Genomic DNA, 13992 nt, shown 5'->3' on the forward strand with positions numbered 1-13992 from the left:
TACTTTCCCTTGGACCAATCCACATCCATATTTGACCGTCTATTTGTTTGGAAATTTCGCAATCTGATCATACCCTTCGAATCTTGAGAAGTTTTGAGGTACATTCCACTTCATCAGATCACTCTCAATCTACATTTCGAGGAGAAGGTTGCATCCTTGAAAATAACCATGTCCACTTCGACAACACCCTAAAGATTGATAAATGTCTGCCAAAATAACCGGTTCCAAAGGAAAGTGATTGACCACTTCACCCCTTTTGGTTTCGTGGAAGATAGCATGTGCAACCATGATGACTCGAGTATTGATTGTGTGACTCGTTCTTTGGGGGAACACCATAATTCCGAAGAGGGCAATAAAAAATGCTAGAGGTCTTGTCGTATCCCAGACCTGGTAAGATGAAATTCAAATTCGTTATACCAATACCCTTCCACAGAAGGGCAGTGAGTGGACAAATCACTGAAGTGTATGTAGGACTTTGCCATCCACCTTAAGGTCAACATGGAGAAAAACATTCTTAATATCCAACTGGAAAAGAGGCCGGTGTTGAACAACCACCATGGATAGCAAAAGAGGAACATATGCTATTTAGCTACGGGAGAGCAAGTATCACTATAATAAAGCCCAAATTCCGAGTGTACCCCTTCGCACAAGGCGAGTCTTAAATCGATCAATTTGGCCGTTCGAACCAACTTTCACTGCATAAACTCAACGATAGCCAACGATTGATTTACTTGGAGAGAGGTGAACAAGCTCTCAAGTATCACTCGTATGTAAAACAGACATTTCTTCAATCATAGCCTGTTGCCATCCTGCATAAGAAAATGCCTTTTTTGTGGACATAGGGGTGGAGGTGGAAGACAAGGATGATATAAAGACACAATGAAGTGATGATAGATGATGACTTAAAAGGGTATAATGAGGGCTAGTATTACCGGTGGACCGTATATCTTTTCGAAGTGCACTCGGAGAAGATAAGTCTGTAGTAGGTGCAGGGTGCAGGATGGGATATCTGAGCTTGATGCCGTACGTGGACGACGATGATAAGTTAGGAGTGGTGGCACTGTAGATGGAGTTGTAGAATGTATTGTAGATTCCTCAAAAGTCGATGTAGGTAAGACCGGTGACACTATGGATGGAGATGTAGAAGTAACGGTAGGATCCTTAAAAGTCGATATAGGTAAGACCTCAAACATATGATCAAGATCAGAATATGTAATGTAAGGTTGAGACTTAAAGAATATGACATTAGTCGACATAAGGTATCGATGACGACATGACTCTACTGAAAAAGTGAAATTATATGGGTAAGGCTGGAATGACGGCACGACTACTAGAGAAATTATATGGATAGGGTCAGAATGATGGCTCGACCCTATGTAAATCAGATCTGAGGAGTCACCGAAAAGACACACAAACTATGTAAGGCAAATCTGAGAAGTCACCAAAAAGACACACTATGCTATGTAACTCAGATATGAGAAAGTAGTCCGAAAAGATGTACGGTACTATGCAAATTATATATGAGAAAGTAGTAACCAAAAAAATGTTTGGTGTTACACAAATCAAATATGAGGGAGTAGTCACAGGAAAAATGCTTGGTGCTATGTAAATTAGATATAAGAAGCCACCAGAAAGAAGCAAGGTGACCTAACTTTGCTAACGTGATCATTTGGCTAGACGAGCAGCATATATCGGTAATAGCCGAATGCTGGCAGCAGAAGCTCTTTGATACTCAGCCAAGATCGTACAGGCTTTGATACTATGTGAAAAATATAATAGTAGAATATTATTGAATTGTGGTATCTACGTGATTATACTGAGGACCTATTTATAGATGCTGCATTCCAATCCTTTTTCAAATAGGACACTATATTACAATCCTTTTCCAAATAGGATTTTATATGCTATTACTATTCTCACTCATATTCTAACAGCACGAACAATGAATGAAATAGGGAAAAACTTCCTCGATGTTCAGTAGCTTCGAGGTTATAAGAATAGGACCCTACATACCTATGGACAAGACTCTACTAAACACTGCTCCATGACCCTGGATCTAAAGCCTAGACTTTGATACCAACTTTGTCACGTCCTAAAAAATAATCTCTAGGCGTGACTGGCACCCGCTAACACCACCCATCAGGAGAACCAATTTTCTTTTTACTTGACTAGTTAATAAGCACTAAGATAAGATATATGCAACTCCAAAGCATCAATAAATAGCGAATAATTTCACCCAAGGGTGTGGTCTAGTGGTTCAATGAAGTTGGGTTGAGCACTATGAGGTCGGGTTCAATTCCCAACAGACACAAATACTAGGTGATTTTTTACCATCTGTTCTAACCTTGGTGGATAGAGTTACCTGGTACCTGTTGCTGGTGGGAAGCGGGAGGTATCCCGTGGAATAAGTTGAGGTGCGTGCAAGCTGGCCCAAACACCATGATTATTAAAAATAATTAAATGATGAATAATAATCCAACAAAATTCATAATCAAACGATAAATTCAACAATCACTCGAGAACTAGTTCTCTATCCCAAATCCTACACCAAGACCATAGGGCATCTAAACTAGAGTTATATGATTTCAACTTTTGGGCATGTTAACCAATGAAAAGAGATACAATCTAAAAATAGCTAGAGATGAAACGATAGCCTCCACGAACAATGCGAAGACTCACCTTAGCAACAAAATCCTCACAAATGGACCTTCATCCACTATTCTCACCTCTAACAACAGTATCTGCAGACGTGCAAGTAAAGAGTGAGTTATATATAAGTATAATACAATAAGATCCTCGATCCGCTACTTTAATACCCCTGGAACAAGTGTTAGAAAATACAAGGCACGACAAATACATAAATAATACGCACAAGATATCTCGTATAATATGATGCTCAATAAGATTCAAACAAAGGTTCGAAAAACCACTATGTATCTCAACTCAATCAACTCTCACGACTTGTCATAAATGGCAGTGAGGGTGATCAGTCTAACACCCTGACAAGTTCACGACAACATATATAATGCTCCAAAAGTGTACTACGATAGCATGTAAAAGGTCCCTAACATATTACGGCAACATAAATATGCTCCTAACATATTAAGACAACTATGTATAACAATATCACGACAGCGAAGAAAAGATATCCAACGTCCTAATATCACCTCACAACTAGCCATTAAATGATTTTCAGTATGCTTCACAAAATACATATGCGCGGTGATCAAAGATGATCGATTCCGCCAAGCACACACTTGTCCAAACACATGGACTAGGCAGGGAAATACATTTTTATAAAGAAAGTTTGAAAAGTGAGAGCCAAAGTGTAAAGTCTCACTGACCTAGCTAATGACAAGTTCCCCAACCTCGTAATGCGTGGAACACCAACCAAATAGCCTCCACTAGCTTCAATCTAAGCAAAAATATAAGTTAATGATATCAATTATACTAGTTGGGATCAAGTGTCAATATCTGTAACTTTCAGTCAGAGCTAAACCTTAATAATTTCCACCCTACACCATGTATTAAAGATAATATCTCTACGCCACTGTCCCAACATGGTATTATCAGTAAGGGAGAAGAGAATTACTGAAATAGAGCCAAGATTAGCGAAACAGAGACTGCAGCCTTTGCCCCAAAAGTTTTTGAGACTTGCTTTATATTTTTTTTTCTCTTCTAACGAGACCATTGGAGTGGGGGTGTATCAGAAACAACCTCTCTACTTCATTCTGAGGTAGTGGTATGGACTGCATACACTTAACCTCCCTGACCTCACTTTGTAGGAATATACTGGTTATGTTGTTGTTGTTATAACGAGACCATTGCTATCTTCCCGGTATATTTGTATGTTTTGCCATCATTGCTATATAATGTTGCCCCTCATTATTAATCCATCATTATTCAATCATCAAATGATTTAGATAATAATGGTGGAAATTGGAAGTAAAGAAGTTGCACCCGTAGCACAAGAAATAACGTATCTTTCCACAGTAGTTTCTAAAAAGTAATGATTTCTTCTCCCTTTCTTTCTCTTTGTTTTCTAATTCCTCTAACTGAAATTCATTGCAAAACAATTAATTTAATTCATGCTACCCATTGTAGTATCTCTCTATCATACATAACAGTTCTTTGACAAGAACAACATCACCATGACACGTACCACTTTAAATTATTAGTGATTCTAAATGCCTGTAGCTTTTTACTTGAAGCAACTTTTGCCGTCTTTGAATTCCCCAAAAGCTTTGCCAATAGGTTTGTTTTTCTCTTCCAAAAATAATGGAACTAAAAGCCCTAATGTTCTATTCCTTACGTTATTGAATTGTGACAAACCGGACAAGGGAGTGGGTGTGGCCCACTTCTTTTAAAGTCTCTTAATTAAGAATTATAATTGATTAAAGTTACCAATTAACCCTTCATTAAAAATAAATTGGGGTATTAAAGAAATTCTTAAATGAATGTCATTTAATGCATCTAGCCTCAAAGAACCAAGGAAACAACTGTAGAAAGTGCTACCGTTTCTCTAACTACTTTTGGTCCTAGAAGTAAAACAATTATGGAGGATTTACTAGTGTGGTTGCTGTCCAAGGAGAAAGGTCAGCCATTATTATTCCCGAAATCTCATCACATGTGGGATCTGGGGGTCTAAATTGTAAAATTGAAACATTCATTCATAGAAGAAGCCCAATACAAGAGTTATTGTCTAACAAAAAGGTAAATAACTATGTCCAGGCTATACATAGCTAGCAGAGATGGACAGCAAGGGAAGCATCCCTTGGTGGAACAACCTTCAGAAAGTCAAATGAGAGTACATCTGACTCCTCTGCATTTGGAAACGAGCTGTTGAACAGATGCATAGTTGGAGGATTCATAGGAATGGTTGATGACCATCCTACTTGTTCTGATGTAGTGGGTAAACAATAAGTGGAACAATGCAGCTGGAATCAATGTGTATGAGCAAAGTGGTTTTCTTCTGGAATCAAGGTGTACAAGCGAAGTGGTTTTCAATTTCTATTTGAGTTCCCAGTCAAGAAGATAGCAGAACATAGTATGATGGGGAAATGGTAATGGAAGCAAGCAGTTATGGTCATGGTGGACTCTGTATTGGGTTGTTTTCCGGTGAAGATGAATTTTGATTGGCTATGAATTATGGTTATTGGGTTTCCACTTCATTTATGGTCATCAAGTCATACAGGGAATTGGTGATAAATTTGGTGGATGGGTTGGAATGGAGGAGACTGAGCTAGTAAACCACCTAAGATGGGATAGAATCAAGGTTCAAGGTCCAGCAGAAAGGATGCCGAGGGTCGTTGAAGTAGAAAGTGAGGATTTGATCTTCAAGTTGGCAGTATGATGTGAATGTCCCAAAGGTGAAACACAGAATCAGAAGGATATTGCCATCAGTTTCAAGAATATCATTCCATGCAAGGTGTTGAAGAAGATATATCTCTAATTCAGGAATAAGGGCTGGACGGCACAAAACTTCAATCAAAGAACGGAAACCAGCTAGTACTATTCAATGCTGCAGATTCTTTGACTCTAGTAGAAACGATACCGGTGGAGACTAATCCTGAAAGCGGAGTTGGAGGCGTCTTCATGGGTTCATAAGAATGTCATTGTATTTCGAGATGACCTATATATTTTATACTAGTTTCCGCCAATTTGTCGACGACAAATCGACTTTCCGACGATGTTTACTACTTTTCCGACCACTTCTTCAATTTGTTCCTTTTCAACTGTGATCGTCCAGACGTTCCCAGCAATCCTTACCAGTTTTCTGTCAAATATCTTCATCAAGTCCCTCACTGATTCTTATATTAATTGCATTCATAACAAGCTTGGTACACATGCCTTGTATGCACCAGCTTGAGAATGAGTGTTAGAATATTAGTAGTAGTCCGGAGAGATGCTCACGCGAAAGTCGATTCGCTGGAAACTTGTCGAAAATTGGTATAAAATATATGGGTCATCTCGAAATCAAAAGATGAGTAGATCTTGAACAAGAAAGTCACTGAAAAACAGATCGAAGCATGCTCAGGCGTCGGATTATTAGATCTGATGGCGGAAAAGTGGTCAATATCTGGGAAAAATTATATGGGCAAGGTTAGAATAATAGCACTACCCTACTGAAAAATAGAAGTTCTATGGGTAGGGTTGGAATAACGCCACAACCCTACTGAAGAAGAGAAATTATGTGTAGGATTGGAATGACGACGATCTTATTGAGAAAGAGAAAATATATGGGTAGGGTCGGAATGATGTCATGAACCTACGCAAATCAGGTCTGAAGAGTCGGCGGAAAGACACACGAAACTACGCAAATCAGATCTGAGGAGTCACCGAAAAGACGCACGGTGCTATGCAACTCAGATATGAAAAAGTAGTATAGAAAGATGCACGATACTACACAAATTAAATATGAGAAAATAGTCACAGGAAAGATGGTGACCTAACTTTTGCTAACATAATCATTGGCCAGATGGGTAACTTTATGAATTATAACTGTCCACCGGCTGTGGAAGTTTTTTGATTATTTACCAAGATCATAGAGGTTCTGATATCATATGAAGAAATGTAAGAGAAGGATATTATTGAATTATTCTTGATTTCGAGATGCCCATATATTTTATACTAATTTTAATTTTTGAGTGAGTAATCAACTTTTTGGAGATGTTTACTACTTTTCCGATCACTTTTTCAGCTTGTGCCTTTTTCACCTGCGATCGCCCAGACGTCCTTACCAATTTTCACGTAGATATATTCACCAAGTCCCTCACTAGTCGTATTAATTACATCTATAACAAGCTCAGTACATATTGACCTGTATGCATCAACTTGAGGGAAAGTGTTAGAATATAAGTAGGAATATGAATAGTATATAGAATCCTATTTGGAAAAAGGATTTTAGTCTAGTGTCCTACTTAGAAAAGGATTGGAATGTAGTGTCCTATTCGGAAAAGGACTGGCGTGAAGTGCCTATAAATAGGGTCTCAGTGTAATAATGTAGATACAACAATAATTCAATAATATCCTTCTCTTTTATTTCATCACTGTCATGATGTTAAGTGAAGAGTTCGGGTTTGAGTTTAAAGAATGTGAATGGGAAGCTCTTTCCTTATTCATGAAAATTGATAATAGAAGATTAGTCAAGGATGACAATACCATTCGTCTGTTCTACTCCTAAACAGAAACGTTCCAAGGAAGTTGAAAATTTTAAAATTTGATGTCAAGTTCAAAGAAGGGAGTGCAAGAAGTAGGGGGGAAAAGAAATTTGCATTCAGTTCTAAATGAAGTGAAAAATTACGTGGAACGTACGGGGCCTTAACAATAGAGAATAAAGAAGAATTGTTATTTTTGATTCACAAATTCTAGATGGTATTTAATGTCGAGTAGACAAAATTGGTAGGAAATGTTGATAATGGAGCAGAGGAACTTGGGGCAGCAGGTGGGTTGATTATGTGTTTGGAGGCAAGTGGCACAAGAAGAGGAATTATGGTGCATTGAGATAAAGGAATGTGGGAAGAAGAAATAATGAACATGGTACACAAAGTATCACCTGCAAGCTTAATTCTGTACTGCAAGTCCGTATCAAGCAAATAATCTTGTGTCGGGTTTGAATCGTCTGAACCGGATAAAGAGCGCGGACAGAGTTGATAAGTCAAAAGTGGCAGACCTAGATGATAAGAATCGAGTTGGTTTCAATAATAAGATGAAGAAACTAGACAATATGCGGAAGCATAAATACTGAAATTGAAGACGAGAAAATAAAGATAGAATAAATTAATTGAAAGCTCATGAATTCCGAAAGATAGGCTAAGAAACTTAATTGGACTTGAAAATTGAAATTAGTGGATTTAAACTAATCGCGTTGCTTAATAGAATCAGTTCAGGAATTTAGATAACAAAGTGATCTGGACCCCTATTTCAAAGAAATTAGAGACAATAATTAGTATTAAATAAATTACCTTCTTTAATTTGCGTTAATAGAATTAGTGACAGAGCTGCTGAATTCTTCTTTTTGCTGTCTCTTGATTTATTGCTACATGATTACTTTCAGCTTATGCACAATCATCTCAGTTCTAACTTCAAACAAAAGAGAAAAATGAATCTACCTACCTTGTCGAAAGCAAAAAAAAAATTATTTTCTCTTGCAAAGGGCTTATTTCTGCAGTTCTCTTTGTCGCATCATTTACTCTACTTCTTTGGAGGTAGCGGTATGGACTGCGGACATTTTACCCTCCCCAGACCCCACTTTGTGGGAATACACTGGGTTTGTTGTTGTCTTTGTCGCCATCATTTACCTATGTCTTTACACCATAGTCTAGTGGCGCTCAGCTTCGGGGATGGAGTGTTCTTTCATCAATGTTGCTGTGCACATATCTAAGTGAATATGTTCCTACTCTTTTCAATGTAGTTCAAGGAGGAATGCAATACTGAGAAGAAAATTGCATCTGTGCTGAAGTCATTCTTGGAAACATCCATGTTTGTAGAGAGTGAAGAGAAGCTACGACGAAAACTCTTTGATCTTCTGCAGGTGCTACGCTTTGATGCCCAGAAGTCTAATTTTGTCTATTCTTTTCCTATTTCAAAATTTATGTTTTTTATCTGCGTTGGTGCTTATTATACTACTCATGCTTGATTGTTATATCTATCCTCTCATCTTTATCACAGAATGTAACACTTATTAAGGATCCAGAAGATCCTAGAAAATTTTACCCTCGCTTCAATGTTGAAGACACTACAAGCTTTAAGGATTTGGATCAGCACAGGTAGCTCACGCATATTTTTGTAGTTTACACTATCTGATGTCAGATTGATAAACCGCAGTAACTTTTTCAAAGTGAACACCAGTACATATCTTTCATCCGTTTAGATGTCTACACATTTCTTCTGCATGTGAAGAATAATAGGGTTTTGTCATCTATTTTCTGAGAGATTTATGCTAATTTTTCTGGTTTCTTTTGATTTGTTTGCTGGTGCAGTCAAAATGTCCTAAAAAGATTATACTATGATTACTACTTCTGCCGACAAGAAGGTCTTTGGCGTGAAAATGCCTTGAAGACTCTGCCTGTTCTTCTGAACTCATCAGATATGCTCGCTTGTGGGGAAGACCTAGGCCTAATACCCTCCTGTGTTCATCCTGTATGCTACTCAGTACCAATATTCCTCGGAAATCATATTTCTTTGTTACATCACTTCTTGCATCCCAATGTATTACTTGAGTTATGACCATTTTAATGCAGGTGATGCAAGAATTAGGCTTAGTAGGCCTACGCATTCAACGCATGCCAAATGAACCTGATCTAGAATTTGGTATTCCTTCTCAATACAGCTATATGACGGTAAAATTCTCTGGAATTTCTGCTACTCCATCCAACTTATTTGAATAAAAGATGGTCTTAGTTAGAGCAACTTCTATGATAATCTACTGCAGAGACCTTTTCCCGTGAAATGTAAACCATACTTACCTAATAGACAAGTTTGATCAAACCATGAAGAAACCATAAAAAAGCCGAACAATTTTAGGATGCTACTCTTTAAGTTCTCAAACTGGATGCTGAGCACTTTTTTCACATGATTATACATCGAGTTAGTGTAACATTTGTTCAAGTGCTCCCTCTGGCTGTAAGAAAAAGCACCTGGAGACGTGAAAAGAAATGCGTCATTATTACTCCTGTTCTTTATCATTTCACCATTCAAGTGAAAACATACTGACGCTCCAGTGGTCTGCTAAAAGTCATTGGGAAGTGGAAACTAGAATGGATACTCTAGTTTTGCTTAGCATGAAAAAAAATCACATGGACTAATTATTGTGCTACTTTTAATGTTTACTCTTCAGGATGTATTGGAGATTTGGAGGCAAATCCTAGAGTCCAAAGGATTTAGGTTGAGCAGGACAAAGACGAAATATTTGGAGTGTAAGTTTAGTGAGGGGACACATGAGATGGACGTGGCAGTGAATCTTGATACCACGCCATTCCAAAGAGAGATAGTTTCAAGTATCTTGGGTCTATGATACAGGAAAATAGTGAGATTGATGAGGATGCCACGCATCGTATTGGTGCAGGATGGGTGAAATAGGGGCTCACATTTGGAGTCTTGTGTGATAAGAAGGTTTCCCCTCGTCTTAAAGGCAAGTTCTACAGAGTTGCGGTTAGATCAGCTACGTTGTATGGGGTAGAGTGTTGGCCAGTTAAGAACTCTCACATTCCAAAGATGAAGGTGGCGGAGATGAGGATGCTGCGATGAATGTGTGGGTTTACTAGGATGGATAGGATTAGAAATGAGTTATTCGTAACAAAGTGGGAATGACTTCGGTAGAAGACAAGATGCGTAAAGCAAGATTGAGATGGTTCGGGCATGTGATGAGGGGCACGGATGCCCCAATGCGGAGGTGCGAGAGGTGGACTATGGATGGATTCAAGTGCGGTAGAGGTAGACTGGAGAAATATTAGAGGGAGGTGCTTAGACATAACATGGAGAAGTTACAACTTATAGAGGACATAATTCTAGATAGGAAGGTATGAAGGACGCATATTAGAGTAGAAGGTTAGTAGGATGGGGGCTAGTAGTTGTAGCGTTTCACGGGTAGTATCTTTTTCTTGGAGTTTTTGGGTGTTGTTTGTGGTTTTAGGTTGATTGTTCGTGGTATTATTTGGTGATAATCTTGTTTCTACTACTATCCTGTTACGACCTTTTGTTTTTGTCCTTATATTATGTCTTTTCGTACGTCGTTTGGTCTCGAGATGGGGGCTTATCGGAAACAACCTCTCTACCTCACCTCTGAGGTAGTGGTATGGACTGCGTTCATTCTAGCCTCCCCAGACCCCACTATGTGAGAATATACTGAGTATGTTGGTGTTGATGTATTGGACAAAAATTGTCAAGACACATTTGAAAATGCCTTTCTTTTTTTTCATATATCTGATAAATGATTTTTAAGAGGGCTTTTGTCGTCAAGTATTTATTTGGTTTTAATGTATATTAGTCCTTGATGCTTACTTAGGTTAATGCTCCATCATGCCATGACTGTTCTACTCTACGTGCTTGGTGGGAGGAAGATGAAGAGAGAAGGCACCGCTTTTTTCAAACTGTGATGGGATCTGATGAGTTGCCACCTGATCAATGCACTCCTGAAATTGTGCACTTTGTCTTGCGGCAGCATGTTGAAGCTCCATCAATGTGGTCAATCTTTCCGCTTCAGGTGCCTAATTGATATAAAGATTCTGCTCTTGTTGTAGCATGTACTTTAATTCTTGAGTAGTAATCTTTGCTAAATTGATACGTTCCGTATGTGCCTCACAGCTTCATTGTTCTAAGCCACTGATCATGGTAATTAGTGAGTTCTATGTTCTTCTGATAATCTCTTAAGTCCATCTAAAGGCATTAGCCCGCTAGGCCTCTAAAGGATAACGCTTTTTGTCCATAGTGCAAGAAAAAATCAGAATTCCTTCCTTGGGGAGCTTTTAGAAAATCTCAAACAATCAAATTCAATTTGAAAAGGACTGTTGTGCAAAGATCTTAATAATTACTTATCCTCTCCAGCTACTCCCAAAAGAAAAAGAATTCCCAAACAAATTCTTTTGATTTGTATGACTTTTTAGCTCTATCAAAGAGATTGTGAATTTGTATCTCGGAAGAGATGTTTTCAAACAATAAGGACGTATATGGATTCTGTAGCTCAGTGGAAATGGTTGATAGATTATGTTCATCCTCTAGTGTCCAAAATATTGGACTTTGTACTTATTCAAGAGCACATGGAATTTTTTTAGCACTATTTTTCAATCTGGCCTATTGAACCACCTTTGTGACTAATATGCCACTAATGAGCATCTGTTTTTGCTCTACTCTGAAACAGTCGTGAAAAAAATTAGGTATTTGTTTGTCATGGTATCATTTATAGTGAAGCATGTGATCTTGACGTTGTGCTACGATTTGCAATTTCCTGTATGATGTCACTGAGCTTCCCATAGAGATTAATGTCAATGCTCATCTCACATTCAGTATTTTCTTCCACAGCACTGACAAGATTACTTGTAAACAGGATTTGCTAGCACTCAAAGAAGATTACACAATGCGGCCTGCAATGGAAGAGACTATCAATGATCCAACAAACTCAAAACATTACTGGCGCTACCGTATGTGCATTCGTCCTCTTCATTGTTTCTCTATCCCCCCATTCCCCGCCCACCTCAAAAAGAAGAAACATAAGAGTGAACTTTTCTTATATATCTGTAGTTTGATCAGACTAAGTTTTAATCAGGTATTAAATTCAAGTAGACAGAAAAAAGCCTGGGGTGTGCAACATGTTATTGAGAAAAGTTTTCCCACATCCTTTACATTACTAGATCCTTTATCCACACAGCTGGATCAATTTTAACTTGCTTATGTTCTTCGAAATGGTCAAGTGAGAAGAGAAAGGTAACCTTTCTATTAAATCCACCTTAATAGTTATAGTAGCTACTCGTTCAAATTTAGTTTGCCTAGCACAATTAGGACATGAATTATTTGCACCTGGACTAAATCCTTGCAAATATTGTTCTGCAATGAGAAGGCCTCATAACTGAACTCCAGGTTTCTTATGGTGATTCCGGCTTATTATTCTATATAGGACACATGTGTATCCATACTTTTTCTTTTACAAATCGTTGTCTTCACCATCTACCCAAAGGTATTTCTTGTTATATGTGTGAAATGGAAGAGAAATGAGAGAGAACTCAGCTTGATTATTCCCTCAAGCTATTGGGGTTTAAATAGCTTTTTACAGGTCCTAAATGGAAAGGAAATCATACAAATCAATACCTAATCAAGACAACTCAATATCTAATTTAATACCTTATTATAATAGGAGTAAATCAAGCTACCTTTTGTCTTTACATATGTTATAGAATATTCATAGGATTCTAACACTCCCCCTCAAGCTGGTGCATACAAGTTATATATACCAAGCTTGTTACACAAATAACTCGTTCTAGGACTGGCTAGGGACTTGGTGAATATGTCTGCAAGCTAATCACTTGACCGCACGAATCTTGTGACGATGTCTCTTGAGAGTAACTTGTAACTTTTCTCTGACAAAATGACAATCAATCTCTATGTGTTTGGTCCTCTCGTGAAACACCGAATTTGATACAATGTGAAGTGCAACTTCATTATTGCACACGAGTTTCATTTCTTTAGTATCTCCAAATTTTAACTCCTTCAATAGTTGCTTGATCCATATGAGTTCACATGTTGCCACCGCCATAGCTCGATATTCTGCTTCTATATGAGATCTAGCAACCACATTTTGTTTCTTACTTTTCCAAGACACCAAAGTTTTCCCAACTAGAGCTCATTATGCAAAGAGGATCATATGTACCCTGCCGAATCTGCATCTGAATATCCAATAGTTTTCTCATGTCCTCGGTCTTCGTAAAGTTGTCCTTTCCCCGGAGCAGATTTTATGTATTGAAGAATGCGAATAACTGCATTCCAGTGACTATCGCAAGGAGGATTCAAGAAATGACTTACAACACTAACCACGAAGGTAATATCAGGTCGAGTTACTATCAGATAATTCAACTTTCCTACTAGACTTCTATATCTTCTAGGACTGGCTAGGGACTTGGTGAATATGTCTGCAAGCTAATCACTTGACCGTATGAATCTTGTGACGATGTCTCTTGAGAGTCACTTGTAACTTTTCTCTGACAAAATGACAATCAATCTCTATGTGTTTGGTCTTCTTGTGAAACACCGAATTTAATACAATGTGAAGTGCAACTTCATTATTGCACACAAGTTTCATTTCTTTAGTATCTCCAAATTTTAACTCCTTCAATAGTTGCTTGATCCATATGAGTTCACATGTTGCCACCGCCATAGCTCGATATTCTGCTTCTACATTAGATCTAGCAACCACATTTTGTTTCTTACTTTTTCAAGACACCAAAGTTTTCCCAACTAGAGCACATTATCCGAAAGTGGATCATATGTTAGAGGGTGACCCTG

The 13992-nt window shown here is 38.1% G+C and overlaps 1 protein-coding gene across 2 annotated transcripts in view; it reads left to right on the forward strand.

The window, feature by feature from the left end:
- Window positions 1-13992, forward strand: part of LOC107858464 (4-alpha-glucanotransferase DPE2) — a 61901-nt gene that overhangs the window by 34437 nt on the left and 13472 nt on the right. For both annotated transcript variants that reach the window (XM_016703127.2, XM_016703129.2), the window contains exons 17-22: window positions 8414-8533; window positions 8671-8768; window positions 8982-9141; window positions 9243-9341; window positions 11006-11203; window positions 12044-12137. In XM_016703127.2, coding sequence (XP_016558613.1) covers window positions 8414-8533; window positions 8671-8768; window positions 8982-9141; window positions 9243-9341; window positions 11006-11203; window positions 12044-12137 — 769 coding nt within the window. The remainder of the gene's footprint in view (window positions 1-8413; window positions 8534-8670; window positions 8769-8981; window positions 9142-9242; window positions 9342-11005; window positions 11204-12043; window positions 12138-13992) is intronic.

Source organism: Capsicum annuum, chromosome 2, assembly GCF_002878395.1.
Source record: "Capsicum annuum cultivar UCD-10X-F1 chromosome 2, UCD10Xv1.1, whole genome shotgun sequence".
NCBI classification, from domain to species: Eukaryota; Viridiplantae; Streptophyta; class Magnoliopsida; order Solanales; family Solanaceae; genus Capsicum; species Capsicum annuum.